The sequence below is a fragment of the Poecilia reticulata genome, chromosome 12, assembly GCF_904066995.2.
Source record: "Poecilia reticulata chromosome 12, P_reticulata-male-v2, whole genome shotgun sequence".
NCBI lineage: Eukaryota > Metazoa > Chordata > Actinopteri > Cyprinodontiformes > Poeciliidae > Poecilia > Poecilia reticulata.
The window spans coordinates 2,089,124-2,107,090 of record NC_088841.1 but is presented as its reverse complement, the minus strand read 5'-3'; the positions used below and the strand labels follow the sequence as shown (position 1 = coordinate 2,107,090).

Sequence of the window (17,967 nt, the reverse complement as noted above, 5' to 3'; positions counted from 1 at the left end):
GTCTGTCAGTCCCTTGAGTCTCTCATGCTTCACCCGAAGATGAACAGTCCTCTCAGGGTCACGTAGTTGAGTGAGATTTGTATTGACACACACCTTTCATAGCCCACCTGGAGACACCCCTCCTGTTTCAGCATCTGTCACGACACACTCTCAGCATATAGATAAAAAGTCATGGAGTTAGCACCACATCTTTCTGCAGACAGCCTGCTCTATGGACTACAACTTTGCAATTTCCTTCTAGGTGTCTAGCTAGTTTTTATCCCGCAGAGATATGGGTGGACTACAGCAGACAGCAGCAAAATGTTTCTCTCTTATGAATCCTCCCAGTTGTTTTGGGCAACAGAAAAGGAGACAAAAACGAACACTTCTCAAGCTTCTCTTAATTCTTTCCAAGAAGAAAGCTTGAGATGAAAGGATCCTCCAGTCATTTCTTCTAGCAGTCCAGGAACGATCTGGTTAGTATTTGGTCATGCCCCGTATAAGAAGGAAAAAGTAAATCAAGAATGTTTGAGACTAGTGAAAATAACGAGTCATTTCATATTTCTAAGATATTTGCTAACAAAGGTGTTGAAACACAGAAACTGATTTAAATGTCTTCATTTGACATAAGCGAATCAAAGAAAGAAGAAGTAGTGTTGCAATTAAAAACAAAATCCACTATGCACACTTTTAAATATATACCTTAAATTGTGGTTATTGCATGTTTAAATACATATTAATTCCTGTAAACTGTGAACACTGAAAAGCTTTTGTTGTAAATCAAAATGTCACATTTTCTTAAATGGTGTTCAGGAGACCTCCAGCAAGATGATCTGGAGTTTAGTGTAGCTCCTGTTTTAGCCACTTGGGGGCAGCAAACGTCTCAGAGAGGCGCTGCCGACGCCTCTTCTTTTCCAATTAAAATAACCAGAAGAGACAAGATAAGTCCGACATAATCAGTAAATATCAAACTGGATGAATATTACTCAGAAACAAACAAAGTGGTTTCCTCTCGTTTGTTAAGCCATCCTGTGACTTATCTGATAGTGATCTTTCTGTTCTGATTTAATCAGCAAAAATTAAATCATGGACTCATGAACTGTGGCTTTAAATGAATGCAGGGGCTGAGAATTGTTTATCAACATATTTGAAATAAACATTTTCTTTTAGAGTAAAAGAAAAAAGTGGAGTCAACTTTCCTTCTGATTTATTGACTATGGTGATGTATAATGAATGTATAACGTGTCTCTGTGAAGTTTATTACAAATGATGGAGCAGTAGTTCATCACTATCTCTTGTATGCTAAAGTAAAATGGTCGTCTCTGCATGTGCATGTTCTACACTGAAATCACAAGAGGTGATTTCGATGTAGAAATCGAAATCACCCATCGATTTCAATGTGCTGTGGTTCAAACTGAAAAGGCTTAATGATGTTACTCTGCTGTTTTGGCTAGACAGAGCTTCCAGTCTGAAGACTTTTTAAATGTGAGTGCTCCTCGCATCACAATAGAAAGGGGGAAGAAAGGTTTTAGAGATTGGAAAGTATACCTCATTATCAAAACGGTGGCAGGGCAAAAGGCCAGGATCCAGTAGAGAACAATGATGCAGGTGAGCACATATTAGAGTAATTAACATTATGATGGACAGTAACAGAGGAAGGAGGAGATACACAGGAGGAGGGCTGAAATAATAATGATGCATATAAAAAAAAAAAAAAAAAAATATATATATATATATATATATATATATATATATATATATATATATATATATTTGTTGTTGTTAAGATTCCATTTTCTTCAGGAACTAGAATAAGAAAAAAAGCACTTCTCCATGGTGTCTGTACCTTTCCTAATGCCTTCTAAGGTCACATTGCTCCACTTTAACAGCAGATCCCTCATGTGTAGCACAAACAACTTTTTCACAGAGAAGCTTCGGCTGATCCCACATCAGACCGTCTGGCTCTGCTCTTCCAGCTGACTAGCCGTCTTCCTGCTGTGTCGGGTTGCTCCGATCTCTTTAACATTTCATCATCACAAAAAGGTTCTTCACTGCTCTCCGTTGCTGTTTGAGGTAAAGCTGCATCTAAATCTGCTCTTTGATGTTCGTCTCACTGTGCCTCACTACTCTGTTTTAGCATAAAGATTCTCAACACTCAGACACACACGTGCACACACACAAAACTCTGGGCAAACTTTAATTAACCTGAAAATCAACCATAAGCAGAAAGTATTTTCTTTCTGCAGTTCAAAGCAGTACAGGCTGCAGGGGGCATTGTTGCCTCAGACATTAGTGTTTTCTGCAATGCAAACACACACACACACACGCGCGCGCGCACACCCCCCCACACACACATGCACACACCCACACACACACATGCATGCATGGTTTCCAGCATGTGTGCAGGTTGGTGTCCACTCACCTGCTGGGTAATTCATTAAAGAACAGAGGCTCTCAGTAGGATGGCAGAAGCAAAGAGCAGGAGGACGTTCTGACTTGACAGAAGTCTGCAGATGAAAGCCTGTGGTTTTCTTCACCTGAAAACATGCTTGCACACCGTTTCTATTGGAATCATGGACACATGGGATCAGCAAGAGAAAATGTGTCAGGACATGGGTTGTTTTGGGATTTTTTATTTGTTGATTCTCATCTCATTCTATTTGGTTCCTTAGTCTCTTTATTTGACTAGACCAGCCTTGTTTCTGTTTTACTTTAGTTCAGTCCTTTCTTAGATAGCCTAGTTTGTCTTATGTGTAGATTAATTTTCCTGGTTACCCAGTTTGTATGCTCTCTGTCGCCCCCTGTGCCATTTTCTCTCTCTCCCCTCACACCTGCAACCTGTTTCTAATCAGCCATCTGTTCCCTGTTCAGTAACCAAGTTCCCCAGTACATACACAAACTGTTCTCAGGCACTGCACACTGAGGAAGTGATTCATTTGATTCAGGTGTGGTTGGTCACAGCTAACAGTAACTGGTGACCAATCCTCGAAGGCTGGAGTTACAGACCCCTGCTCTAGACCGATAATTAAGTATTTTAATACATTTCTTTTACAGGTACTTATTCATAAAACTAGGATCTCCAAATAAATGTTTTAGTTCTGGTTTTGTACCCTACATGCTGACAGAAAAGCCTGTCATCTTCCCAAAGAAGAAAAAGAAAAAAGTGCTCCCTCAAAATAAAACCGTGTAGGATCAAGTGAGTTTAAACCACCAGACAAACTATTGGCTTCCCAATAGCAACTCCTGACAACTGAGGCGGCATGCACTGTCTGAGCTCCACCTCTGGTGACAGAAAAACACCCACCAGAAGCCTGTCTGTGTCTCTCAGTATGCCTGTTGCACAGGCGTTAGACATGACAGAGATGCAGCAGCAGATCAGAAGAGGATCAGCTCCTGGTTTCAGGCTGCAGCAGCTGAATATCCTCTTCTGTATGCTCCTTCACATAATCTGTGGATTAACTAATCAGAACCTTCAACTATTTAGATTTCAGTGTCTTATTGTTTAACGTTTATGTGCGTGTGTGTCAGATCTCTGATGGGCCAGATATTGTTACTGTGCAGAAGTAATAGGTTTCTTGAGTGTATAAGAGCAAAGATGATGTACATGACTGAGAAATGTTGAACATTATAATTTTACCATTTTTTCCCCTTATTTTTCCTGCAACCGTGTAATTAAATCACCTGAAACTAAAAACCTCAGTGACAGACCAAACTGTAGGAGCTGCTACTTGTAGAAGATAAAATCTAGATTTGATCATCTTTGGTGCTCAGTTATTCTTGAAACAAGAAAATATCTTCTAAACAAAAATATAAACCTTGTGTTCACTTTGTTTTGCTAATATGGTTTTTTAAATTATTCACTTAACATGTATTCTCTTTTGCTTTTATAACTAACTTAAATTTTTCAAATTATCAAATAATTGTAGCAAAACAAAGATTACATGAGTTAGTAAAATAAGTTTTAAAGATTTTATTTATAAAATAAAACAGCTCTCCAAACCAAACTGGCCCCATATGAACAAAGTCATTGACTTCTTGTTAAATCAAAAATATACACAGATTTTGGTTCGGCTTAAGTCTGATTACAACAAAAGAATGATCTCTTAAACAGAACCAGTCTGACAACATGAAACAGACTGAAAAACCTCACAAAGCAACACATTTTGATTAAAAGCAAATCAACAACAGATGAGAAACCAAGTCAACGAGTCACTGGAAAAGTCTGGAAAAGTCATTTTAAAGTCTTTGGATGTTCAGAGAGCCACAGAGAGAAACATCCACATCAACAAAGGGGAACCTTTCTGAGGAGCCAGTCAAACATGATTACTCCAAAAGCTAAGACGCCTCGGTTAAGGTCAAAGTTCAAGATTCAACACAAAGAGACTCGCTTGGTCAGTTCCAAGGCCAAAACCACAGCTGACCAAAAAGAACACAAAGGCCTGTCTCACATTTTACAAACAATGTCTTGATAACTTTGGGGAAAATATTCTGTAGACTGATTTAGAAAACATACAATACTGATAGAGAGAGCTACAAAAAAACGTGTGACGTTGAGTTAATCTACTTATTATAGTCTAAATAGAGGAGAAGATGGGAAAGAAGGTCAGGTCCAGATGTTCATTAGACTGTAACAAACACACTGCACTGCACAATGAGTACACAGTTCCGCTCTGCTCAGCTCCTATCAGTCACACATCCCAGATTAGCCTGGTAAAAACCAGCCTGTAGTTCTACACTTTGCTTCATCCAGAGAGTCTGGGCTCTAGTTGCTGAGGAATGATTGTTTCCTGAAGGCGTGGCATCTGGCTAATCCCACATGACAAAATCTGAAAATGGGAGAAGTTACACTGATTGCTCTAATGATAATCTAAAAATGAAAACAGTTAACTGCTTTATTAAAACAATTTGTTTAGTATCCCCTGTGCTTACAAAGCAAGGCAAATATTTTAATAATCTGGCAACCATCCATCATTTGATAGATTATACACACCTGAAAACTTGGAGCAGATGTGGACAGTTTCAACTTTATTCACAGAGAAAATCGCAGAGGTCACTATATCAACAAACAGAACAGAACAATAGAACAATTTCCATCACAGTATCATCTCTGATCCGGACACTATCTGAGAGATGACGGCAGCATGTTTAACAGCGACGGACCAGAGACTTTGGAGCGGATCTACAACAGCTATGAAGAGTCTTGCCAACATCTGATCATTTCAACTGGTGAAATATTATCTTTTAAAATGTCATCACTGCAGAGAAAAGTTAAATATATTCAGTTTGATGATGACACAATGTGCATTTTCTCTTCCACTTGTTGAATATTGATTAAGCAGAATAAAAATGAAATGCAATTAGATATCATGAGAACCATCCAAAAATTTGCTGAGAAAAAATAAACTGACAGAATCTTTTTTTGACACAGTTTGTTAAAGGGACAGACAACGGAAAACTCTACAGCGACCTCCAATCCAAACTGGAATTTATTTTGATAATTTGTTTTGTTGCTTTTTGTGGGATCAGAAAATAACTTATTGGTGTTTTATCTCCACCATATCAGAGTACTTTACTCTGGTATTGGGCCCAAAGCACCTCTAATTTATATGCAACTCTGGACAATCCCAATTAACATAAGACATTCAGCTGGCCCCTCCTCCCCCCTAGAAACCGGTTTGAGCTCATCTTGGGACAACAATTAAACAGCTATCAGATGCAAATGCGGGTGAACGAAGCCATGCCTTTTGTTATTTCCTCCTTTGAGAGATCACCTTTCCTCTTACTTGTGTTGCTGGTGAGGGGGTAGTTCTCCCAAAACCTCTTAAAGTGGCTGGCCACAAACTCTTTCCCGTACATCTGCTGTTTGTCCTTCCAAAGACACAGAGCATGAAACTCACATAAACATACACTGACATTTCACTATGCAGTTTTGGGCCACATGGAGGCTTGTAACATGTTCTGGAGACAAATTAAGTTTCATAAGCATGATTACTATTGATCTTGTTGGTTAATTCAAAGAAATCACATTGTCTAAACTGTTTCTGTCAGCCCACAGGAAAGGATTTTGTAGAGTTTGAACATGACTTACTGTAAAAATATTCATATGTGTGAGAATGATTTGAATAAAGGCAATATGTGGACATTCAGAACACGCTTCATATATTTAATATCTACACAGTTCACATCATACTTCAACATTTATATTTGTTATTAAGTGATATCAAGAGCATCAATTACTGCCAATTTGAAAACTTCTAATAATCCCCAAGTACTTTAAGTGCAGCCATATCATGTCACAGAACCGTCAAGATGAGTTGGTGAATGTTACATGAAAGAATCCACAGAAAGCAGAAAAAAGCTTTGACCAACTTCAAAATCTTTAAATGTACATACAGTACATACAGTCCCCTGTTGCTGTTATGCATCTATTGCAATAATGTACTTCACTGATGTCACTGAGGGCCAAATGAGCAATATTGTGGCCCTCAAAGTGCCTGTTGTAACAGTATGACAGGATATATGTTACTAAATGCAATGTCATATAAAGTGAATGTAACTAACACATGAACAAGATATATTTCTGTATTTAACTATTTGCGTAATTACTGAATTCAAATGTTACATAGTTTTGAGTGGCTTAGTTGGAGTTGAGATAAATGAGTCGTCCTTTTCATCTTCAGCTCCAATCTAATCAAGTTAGAATCATTACTTGCTGATTCAAATGCTTGTACTTTTATCTGTTTTGTATTTGAAAAAATTGTTTTAGATTATAATGTTTTTGTGGGTACCAAACATTTCCAGGTTGAAATCAGAGAACTTACAATAATGAAAGTTAAACCTTGCATCTAATTCCTCTTTAAACCTCTGATGGCCACATTTGGCCTGTGGGCCTTCAGTTTAACACTTGTGATGTAGATAAGGCACCCAGTCGTTTGCTTAATGTGAGTACCACCATTTAAAAACAAATGCAACCATTCACTCTTTTGTTCTTTCGAATGTCCTGGATTCTGAGAGGACGGCATATAAGCTGGGCTCCTTGCAGAAAGAGACACTCTTCTTTCCAGAAGGACAGAACAGACCTCACATTTTCTACTGCTTTTACTTCAGATTTTTGAGGATCTGTTGGAATTGATGAGCACAGCCACATTTGAGAGGACAAAACTCAAACTCAGATTTCTTTCAACTGTTTTTTGTTGTTGCTTCGTCTCTTCTGTTGACCACTTTGCAACATTTTGGAGAACAAAAACCATTTTGTAGATTTTTCTGCTCTTTGTTTTGAGCTCATAACAACAGGTAAGTTCCACACTTTACCAAATTCCTCCATTGTGTTGTATTTAGTCTGTAAAGCAAATATACCAAGATTTGTATCTTTTCATGAAGTCACCCATGTTAACAAGCTTTGCTGCCTTTTTCATTTTCAATCAAGCTAAGGTTTTAAGACAGTGTTCCATGTCTAATATATATTTTAATTTTCACAGAAATAATGAATCCCAAAGGAGTTTGTCCTGAAGAGGAAGCCTTGCACTTCATTGCTTCTGAGAAGGACAAAGACATATTTCAGAAGAAATTCATCAGTGAAGACAAAGGTATGCTTTTGTTTGAGAATATAACATTTTCTGTTTAATACCCTGAAGCAGGTTCTACTTTTAAATAACCTCATCTGGGTTAGTGTGGCGGACCACACTGAGCTGCATATTGCTGCAGTCAGTGTTTATTATCAATATTAGAGATCAGGTTTTTTCCTGCCAATTCCGATCACCCATGAGGGCTGATCACTGATACCGATCGCATAATTATTATTATTATTTTTAATCATAAACACTACCGGTTACATTATGTGGATAAAGGAACCATGAATTCACCTTAATTTAGACAAAAACTTGTTTTTAATAACTTTTTCCAAGAAAAAAAACAAAACAGGCATTGTGCAAATTGCATTGCTATCCTTAACAGACTGAAAACATATGAAGGCTCTGAAGAGGCTAAATAATGCAAAGAGTCAAAATAAAAACCTCTTAACATATTTCACATCTGTGAAATATTACTACCTGTAGCGTAGCAGCGGTTCAACAGCGAGAGCAGAACCAGCGTCTTACATCGCAGCTCGAAGACTTAAATAATTTTGCAGGTTATTTGTTTAGCTTTCTGACCGTCATGCTAATCCTGGTGAGTGTTTGTAGCTGTGCGCTGCTTTATCTGCTATCTGATCCTCCATATGTCTTTTTAACTGCAGTGAGCCTTGATGTAGCTAAACTTCGTTAAGTATGACATTGTTTTTATGCCATATTACATTCGTCATGTTGATGCATTTTGACCTTCTTCCATTTTCCGCCGCAACACGCAAACTTCCCCGTTCACTCAGTGCGTTATAGTTCCACATCGCTTAGGATTTGTTGCTGCGTGTTTGTGCAGAGTGAAGGAAAGAGGAGACCAGCTGCACAGGCAGGCTGCTGCGAAATGAAAAGCCGGTTTGTGTGATCGGCAACAGGAGACCGTGATCATACACTTTTTCATGGAAATCGGCCGATTATGATCGGTGGCCGATCGATCGGCACACCTCAAATCTATAACTATTATATGCTCTCGAGGTTCAGCTGATTTGAAGTCGCAGTTCAACATTGTGGGACTGTAAATGCGAAGCTCAATGAAACCCTGGTCGTGTTTTTCAGGTTATGGAGTTATTGCCACCAAAAACATTGAGCCAGGAGAATTCCTGCTGGAGTATGTTGGAAGACATATCACTGGCTCTGAGGGAGAGGACCTGTATAAAGAGTACTCGGCTGAAGATGCAGCATTTTTGTATTTCTACAACTTCCAAGGACAAAACTTCTGGTAAATACAATTGCATGAACGTCCAAACTTTGACTCTAAGCCCAGGAATAAGTATAATTTATCTTTTGTTTTTTCCAGCATTGATGGCAGTAAAGATACAACAAGACTTGGAAGACTCATCAATGATGACCACATCAAGCCAAACAGCAAAATTAAAATTGTAAGTAACACAGTCAGAAGTCACTCTGTGTTAATTTAGTAACTGTTTCATTTAACAAACAAACTGACTGAAATAATTTGTGTCTGTACCTATGTGACCAACAGATATTGGATGAGCAACAAAAACCACATCTGTGTGCATTTGCAATCACAGAAATTCTTGCAGGAGAAGAAATTGTCTACGACTATGAAAACCCCAACTGTCAATGGCGACAGGTATGTAACTATTATTTACATATATGTATATTTTATTCAAAGCATGCTTTATCAAATGTCATAAATCTCAGGTATTACATCTTCATCTCTCATTTTTACTATATTGTTAATGAGCTTTAAGTGGCATAAATGTTTGTAAACATGTTTAAACTCAAAATGCAAAAACACTGTCAAAGGTTAAAACAAACCAAATTCTACATAATAATCTAATGCTGCAATTGTTCTTTTTTAAGAAGACAACTTCCTTCTCTTCTAATGAACACATGGAAAAGAAGGTAAAGATTTGTGGACATTTTTTCTTCATCTGTATTCATTGAAAAAATTCATTACATTTTCCTATTATGTTTCTGCTGTAGCAGAAAGATAATACATAAGATAATTGGTACTCTATTGTCTCATTGTTTCTTTTTGCTTAATTTTAAAGGAATCCCGATGGAAGAGCTCACTAGAAAATCTCAAGTCTGAGCCTGGTGTGATGGAAATTGATGACCTTGTATTCAATCCAAACATAAAGATTGGAAATGGATGCAATGGACCAGAAGTCTTTCCAGGACTCTTCTGCAACAGCCCTGTGGCAGTCAAGCGAATTCCTAAGCATATCAACAAAAGCCAATTGAAAATAGCTAACCTTCTATGTTCAGACAGATTAAAAACCAAACATCTGTTGCAGCCCCTTACAGTGATTGAAGACACTTACTTGGCCTACTTAGTCTTGCCTCTTTGTGAATATAATCTCAAAGACCTGATCGAAAATAAGGATTTTCCTGAGAGACAAAACCTGACTGAGCAGTGGAGACTGGGAATCTGTCAGGAGTTATTGCTGGGACTTCAGGAACTGCACTCACATGGAATGTTGCACGGAGACCTGAGGCCTGAAAACATCCTGTTTGGTAAAGGAAACTTGACCAAACTGTACCAGTCATTTTATTCACAAATGTTGATCATTAAAATGCTCATTTTGATTAAATTATGTTTTGATATTTGTACAACTAAAGATATTTCATTTGTCTACAGATATCAACAATAAAATGTGTATTGGAGACTTTGGAGCAAGCAGAAATCTGGATCCTGCATCATTTTCACTAACAGGTGGAACTTTGTCCTGGGCCAGTTATGAGGATGTTGGAGTTATAAAAAGCAAATACAAGAAGGAGTCAGATATCCAGGTGTGTTGACCTTAAAATGGTCATTTAATTGTATACTAGACACTCGGATTGTTTGTTGATCTATGATTTTGTTCAATCATTACCAAGTGTTTGGATTAGAATAATAATAACAGTCATTATTATTATTCACTCTGCATAGTTTGACTCTGAGGACATGGTTTTAATGTAATCTGTTACATTTAGGTAGCAGGGTACTTGGTGCATTACATCCTGACAGATGGGCAACATCCCTTTCAAACTACAACCCCATACTTCAGTGATCCCATCGGGCTGACTCTTAACATCAGAATGGCCAACTTCACTCTTCAGTGTGAGAAAAGATGGAGTGGGCTAAAAGACATCATTACCCGGATGCTGAGCAGATCACTTGAAGAACGTCCCACCATCGAAGAATCCCTTAAGGCTGTCATGTGTAAGTAGCATTGGTTTAAATATAATTTATAACTTTATGGGCTGGAAAACATCTTAAATTATACATGAAAACTGATGAACCCTATTTTGTCTTATTTTACAGGCTTGCCACATCAGTCTGATAATAATGGAGCCACAAACAACACTGGTGTTGAGAATCAAAGAAAAGTAAGTCATTGTTTTCCAGTAGTGTAGGGCAATATAAGTTTACTTTACTGTAAGACACTTAACGTCTTTCCACTGAAGAAATTTTATCTGATTTATTCATCCATATTTAATACTTACCTTTATTGTCATTGATATATTCATTAATTCACTATTTTTTGTTGTTATTACAGGATGGAACCCAAACTTCAGATGAGACGGACCTTGCAGAGAGTACTGTCAGCGATCTGCTTGACATTTCTGACTGTAACCCGTTGCTTTCATCTTCTATGACGGAAGAGGAAGAGGAATTTTCTGAGTTTGAAATGGTAATAAAGGATTTAATTATATAAGCAGCGGTGAAGAAAATCATAACTATGTATAAAGAAGTGATACGAGTATGATATTTTCTTCTTTGCAAAGTAATTAATAAGCTTTCTTTTTTTCAGGCCGTCGAGGAAGAGGGTTCCCGTTCTTTGGTAATGTCAGATGAAAAAGTAGATGATGACTCACAATCAAAGGAAGAAGAAACTACAGAACGTGAAGTAATCCTCAGAAAAACACCTTCTAAAGCTCAACAGAAGTCACATGGCAGTAACTCTCAACAACATAACGTCACAGTAAAAACATCTTCAAACACTACACACTATCGTGTCTATGACAAGAAGAATTATTGTTTTTACTGTGGAAAGTCTTTGGCAAAAATCACAAGACATCTGAAGCAGAAGCATTCAGACCAACCCGATGTGGCCAAGGCACTCGCATACAGGAAAGGATCAAAAATGCAGTCCTTGCTTTTGACCAAAGTAGCAAACATGGGAAATTATCAACACAACTGTTCTGTCCTGTCCTCTGGGGAAGGACAAATCATCCCAAAAAGGCAAGCGACACGTGAGGTAGCTGCAGCGAACTACCTACCTTGCAAGTTTTGCTTTGCTATGTATGTGAAGACAGATCTCTGGAGACACCTCAAGCGTTGCAAACTCCGAGGGACAGAAGCTAGCATTGTGACAAGAAAAGTTCAGACAAGTTCTTCCATGATGTTGCCCATGAATACTGTGATTTCCATTGGACTTAAAACGGTTCTCCAGGAAATGATATATGACAATATCACACTGTTAGTAAAGGCTGACTCCCTTATTATTTCACTGGGTGAGAGAATGTTCCTCAAAAATGGAGAAGTTGGACGCCATCGAGCGGATATCAGAAATAAGATGAGGGAACTTGCTAGACTTGTTCTTGTTGCAAGAGACATTGACAAGGACGTTGTCTTTTTGAAAGACTTGATCTGCCCAAGAAAATTCAACACGGTCCTTCAGGCTGTAAAACAGATGACTGGGTTTAATGAGTTATCCAACAGATTCGCAGTGCCCTCAACAGCACTAAAACTGCGGCATTCTCTTGTGAAAGTGTCATACATTTTGCAAGGAGAGGCACTGCGTCTACAGGATGATGACTTAAAATCAAAAGCAGAGCAATTTGTCAAGTTAATTGAACTGGATTGGTCAACACATGTATCATCCAATGCCCTGAAAACGCTTTACCAGAAGAAATGGAATATGCCGCAAATACTGCCTTTGTCAGAAGACATCAAAAAGCTCCAGGACCATCTGAAAAGCCTTGAGGTAGTCTACAAAAAAAATCTCATTGATCAACCAACAGCAAAATCATGGAGTGAACTCGCTCAAGTCACTCTGACACAGCTAATACTGTTCAATCGCCGCCGTGAAGGAGAAGTTTCAAGAATGGAACTCAACACGTATTTACAAAGGAGCCAACACGACATGCATGATGAAGTTTTGGAGAGCCTTTCAAAGTTTGAAAAGAAACTTTGTGAGAATCTCACCAGAGTAGAGGTACGGGGGAAAAGAGGCCGCAAAGTGCCTGTGCTGTTCACAACAAATGTAAAAGAGTCTGTGGATCTTCTGATTAAAACTAGAGAAGAGGTTGGCATTTCCCCGACCAATCCCTACATTTTTGCTCGTCCGTTTTTTGGCTGCCAAGGGAACTTTCGTGGATGTGACAGCTTAAAACGGTTTGCTGAAAGCTGCGGAGCTAAACAACCACAGAATCTCACATCAACCAGACTACGAAAGCATATTGCCACAGTTTCACAGCTCCTAAACCTGCAAACTCACGAGCTAGACCAGCTGGCAACTTTCATGGGACATAATATTGAGGTCCACAGGGAATTCTACAGACTGCCTGAAGAAACACTCCAAGTGGCAAAAGTCAGTAGAGTTCTTTTTGCTCTGCAAGGTGGAATGAGTAAATTCAAAGGGAAATCTCTTGAAGACATCACACCAAACATCAACCGTAAGTGAAAGATTTCAAAATGTATTTTCTTTTTATGAAATGAAGCAAATTTGATATTTTTTTATTTTGTGAACAAAAAATAAATGTGCTTAAATATTTACTGTAAACATTTTGTTGCAGCTGAGGAGGAATCTAGTGACTCGGATTCAGATGTCCAATCTGAAGGGACTCCTATCAAAAAGAGTCCAAAAGGTAACAATTTCCTCTGTTTACTAATGGAAAAGAAAAAAAGTCCACATAATGAAGTATTTTTAAATGATCATACCACTTCAATATGATGTAAACATTTAATTGTTAACTATGTTTTTCAGAAACTCCAAAGGATAAAAACCGTAAAGAAAGCACTGCATCATGCTCGTCAACTCGGGGCATTAAAAAATCGCCAAAGTCGCCAAGTAAAATAGGTATGTTGTTCAATTCTCTATATGGGATACTGTTTGCAGTATTAAAAATAGTAAAGAAGCTGATCCTCAACCAGATCACTCCGGCCCCAGGTCGGGTGCCTCCCTTCCCATTATCTCAGAATCCCAACATCAGAGTGCTAATCCCAAATCAGCGGCCTACAGTCTTTAACTGTTAGCAAAATATCTCTGCAGATGGAGAAATCACATACAATGTGCAAGATTTCTCTTTTATTTACAGGAATTACAGTATGCATATAATGGCACAAAGTCTCTCCCTCTCCCAAATGGGGGATCGGTTTACGACCTATTGATAAAATCTCAACTAGTTTTGACGGAAAATTCCACACAGCATCACATGGGAGTCACATTCTGCTGACTTTCTAACATCAAAGAGATTGGGCTGACCACCTGTGGACCAGGAAACAATGGGTATCTGCAGCATTACCATTTGACTGTGGGGTGTGAAACCAGGAAAACCTGCGTGAAGCCAGCAGAACAACATTCCCTGATACTCCAGTGTCTATATGAAAACTCTTGACTTTTATCTTCCTTCCTTCCTTCCTTCCTTCCTTCCTTCCTTCCTTCCTTCCTTCCTTCCTTCCTTCCTTCCTTCCTTCCCTCCCTCCCTCCCTCCCTCCCTCCCTCCCTCCCTCCCTCCCTTCCTTCCTTCCTTCCTTTTTCTTCCACTTATCCTGGGTTGGGTCACGGAGGCAGCAGCTTCAGAAGGGAAGCCCAGACTTCCCTCTCCCCAGCCACTTCTTCCAGCTCCTCCGGGGGAACCCCAAGGCGTTCCCAGGCCAGCTGAGAGACATTGTCCCTCCAGCGTGTCCTGGGTCTTCCCCGAGGCCTCCTCCCGGTGGGACGTGCCCGAAACACCTCACCAGGGAGGCGTCCAGGAGGCATCCTGACCAGATGCCCGAGCCACCTCAACTGGCTCCTCTCGACGTTGGTGTTAGATATTTTTATTAATCAATTTATTAATTTTCCTCCTTCTTTTACATACAGAGAAATCCAGAAGACCCTGGTCAGACACCGAAAGAAAAGTCATCCACAAGCATTTCAAGGACTTCTTGGAGAAACTGAAGATCCCTGGGAAAGTGGACTGTCAAAAATGCTTAAATAATAATCAGATCCTAAAGGATAATGGAAGAGACTGGAAAGCAATAAAATATTTTATGTACAACAAAATTGCAGCTATAAAGAAGAGCTAATAACAGTAAGGCCAGGAATGATTGGGACCTAAATTCACGAACTTCACATGATGGACTATCAATGTGAACCTACTGGGAGCTCGCATTATGGTAGTCCATGTAAATGGATCATCAGTATTTTAAATTTAAAATGTGAGCGGTGGAGGCAGAGGGCTGATCATCATGAGCCTGGTTCTGATAGAGGCTTCTTCCTGTTAAAAGGGAGTTTTTCCTTGTTGTGCCCTGAGAGAACATTTGTTGGGACTTGGCTAACCTGAATTGAATTGTTGTAGTTAAGCTAATTCCTTCTCTGTCGGGTCCTAATTATTATTTTTTTGTTGTTGCTTATTTTTTTCTGTTCTTGACAAAATATTAGAACCACTGTTTTTGAAATTTTATTATTTTTTTTTTTTCATCAGTTATTGTTTAAAAGTTCTATTACTGAAGTGCAAAGACTACTACTGCACAGTTTATGAGAATCTTCATTTGACAATCTGTCTTGATAATTTATCATGTGAAAAGCCATTTGTACAGTAAAAGCATGCGAATAACTCCAAGCTTATGATTGTGTGATTGCATGTAGTTCAAAGTACTTCAATAAAATTTGACTTGAAATACAAACCCATCTGCATTTGGGAACTTCTTTCTTGAGATTTACTGATTGCAAAAGCTGGATAAATGTCTAAAAAAACAACAAAAGCATACGGGGTTAATTGTAGTATTATTATATTTTTTTTCATTCAGCAATTTTAGACTGTGCATGTCATTTTGTGCTGATTATGTCATACAACAGCCATCAGTGGATCCCTGTCATTCCATATAAACCAAGTGTGGTCTTTCTCAACAAATCAGCAAAAGATGTATTCAGATAGATATAGATTAAGACAACAAGTATGTAAAATATAGTACGCATGTTTAAAAAGTAGACATCTGTTGATATGTGTCTCTCACAGGTAGTGCTGTAGTACTCGAGACCACTTTTTGATGGTCTCGGTCTAGTCTCAGACTCAACCTCCTTAGGTCTCGATCTTGTCTCGGAGGCTGAGAACTCGTGAATTTATTACAAGACCACAACTGTGGAAAAATCACTAAATTGAAAAATGTACCGATTAAAATCCAAGTAATATCCAAGTAATAACGTGACTTAATAATTACGTGTTTCTGTTACCACTGTCACACATCCTCTCCCCCTTTCACTCGAACGCGGGACTTCAAACCCTGGGCAGTGGTTTTATCTGAGCGGCAGATGTCTGTCTAATTATTAGTAATAGATTCCCGCTACATAAATCATCAGAAATTTGATGGCGACGACATGTTTAGCAGCGCTTCGCTTTCACAAACGGTGGACTACGTCTAACTTTTATTGTCACTTAGAAAAGAAACTCAAATTTCTGTGGACGTGACGTTAGCGAAGCTAGCTGTGCAGGAACAAATTGTATGAAAAAAGCTGTCACTCACTACGCTGAATGCGGAGGTGCTGACTGGCGTGTCCCATGTATGGGACAACGCTGTGACCAAAGTCTGACATTCACTAACGATCCCATTCTTCTGAACGACTCTTTACTAAGAACCATAGGACTTAGACCAACAGAGTTACAAAGTGATGATTTTCAAGACGAAATTGGGTGAGTAATACTTTTAAATAAGTCGTTTTTTTCTTCTTTTTTTTTTTACAAAACAAAAAACAAAACAAAAGAATAAAAGTTGTATTTTTGTTTTGTTTGTTTTTCTGTTGTTCTGGCGGGGGGGTTAGAGGGGTATGATTAAATGATTAAAATATAATATCTAATGACATTACATTTTAATCATGTATTTGTGACCATGACCTCTATTCCATTTGTTTGGTTTTCAGTTGCCTGTATAATTCTAATTAATGTACAAAAATACTTCACTTTATGTCTGTTGTGAGAGATCGATTGTGTGTCACAAATGCAGTGATGGTATTTGTTCTTCTTACTAAGTGTGTATGTGAGTGAGCGTTGGTCATAAGTTGCTGTGTGTGTGTGTGTCTGTGTGTGTGTGTGCACATACTGATTACAATATCCAGAATGGCCTTCTGTTTGACTTCAGTTTATGGAAGCTTTCACTAAAACAGACAGATGAGCTTAATTCCAGCTCTGCTGATGGTTGTTATAGGGTGTGTTCACACTGCAGCCTGAAGTGACCCAATTCCGATTTTTTTTGACGTAATGCGACCTGTATCCGATCTTTTCATGGCAGTGTGAACAGCACAGGTCAGATTCTTTTTCAAATGTGACCCATATCCGATACATTTCAGATTCAAATGCGACCTAACGTCCAGGTCGCATTCATCCGAACTGAACGTCACTGATCCTCAACAGATCTCACTATTCTGCGTCCTGATATGCGCAAGCGGGAAGAAAAACAACAAACATAACATACTATATGAGGATTAAGTTGTTAATAAGCTACTCCGGCCGGACAACAACTTCAAATATGTAAGCTAAGCTCCACCGTTAGCCTCCATGTTTACTTCTGCAAACACTGAGCACTTCTTCTTTTTATGGCGGTTGGCAGAACACTGAGACGCTGATGCTATTGCGCCCTCTACTACGCATGCGGGACACTTTCAGGTCGTTTGCCCGTTCACACTGCAGAACTCATGCAGGTCGCATTTACCTGCAGTGTGAACACCCCGGCAAAAAAATCGGAATTGCGAAAAAATCGGAATTGGGTCACTTCAGGCTGCAGTGTGAACCCAAAGTCACAAGAACAGAGCGAGTTTAGCAACGTGTTAGTTGTACTTAATTCTAGCTCAGCATGCAAAACACTCTAGAACCTATGAGCATGCATGTGAAGGAGTCACCCAGAGGAGATGCTCTGTGGACTCCAAGCAGCACAGCTAATAGAAACAATGTGAACCTCCTGAGGTCCTGATGATGTGCTTTCCCCCCTGTGGGGAACTTTGATATGTGCTGAATACTCCGCTGACTTCTTCCACCACATGCCTGCACTCAGTAGAGATGCATGTGAAGGCAACAACAATTCTGAAATCATTCCTGATAATGTCACCTTCAGCAAGAAACAAAGAAAATCAGCTGAAGAGGAGACAAAAGGGCCCGTCACGCAGAGGCTGTGTTCAGAATGAGGCATGACGATAAGAATGCAGTTGAGGTGGATTTATTCAGA

General features: G+C 39.0%; 1 protein-coding gene across 2 annotated transcripts; it reads left to right on the top strand.

Moving 5' to 3' along the window:
- The first annotated feature begins 7,927 nt into the window (after nucleotides 1-7,927).
- LOC103473143 (uncharacterized) lies at nucleotides 7,928-15,459 on the top strand. Of its 2 annotated transcripts, none has more exons than XM_081614066.1 (13): nucleotides 7,928-8,811; nucleotides 8,890-8,971; nucleotides 9,076-9,186; nucleotides 9,420-9,461; nucleotides 9,611-10,076; nucleotides 10,201-10,352; nucleotides 10,536-10,764; nucleotides 10,867-10,931; nucleotides 11,102-11,236; nucleotides 11,357-13,223; nucleotides 13,344-13,415; nucleotides 13,535-13,627; nucleotides 14,338-14,721. In XM_081614066.1, exons 1-13 carry the CDS (start codon nucleotides 8,612-8,614, stop codon nucleotides 14,430-14,432), a joined length of 3,609 nt encoding a protein of 1,202 aa, XP_081470192.1. In that variant the 5' UTR covers nucleotides 7,928-8,611; the 3' UTR covers nucleotides 14,433-14,721. The 2 variants fall into 2 exon arrangements, with proteins under 2 accessions (XP_081470192.1, XP_081470191.1); XM_081614065.1 differs by having other exon boundaries at nucleotides 7,930-8,811; nucleotides 14,633-15,459.
- Nucleotides 15,460-17,967: the final 2,508 nt, after the last annotated feature.

Bases quoted from the DNA above. Each gene is read 5' to 3' on its own strand.
- LOC103473143 (XM_081614065.1), top strand. From the start codon at position 8,612: ATGCGAAGCTCAATGAAACCCTGGTCGTGTTTTTCAGGTTATGGAGTT. The intron at 11,237-11,356 runs GTAATAAAGGAT...TCTTTTTTTCAG, and splicing joins AATTTTCTGAGTTTGAAATG to GCCGTCGAGGAAGAGGGTTC. The intron at 13,416-13,534 runs GTAACAATTTCC...TATGTTTTTCAG, and splicing joins TATCAAAAAGAGTCCAAAAG to AAACTCCAAAGGATAAAAAC.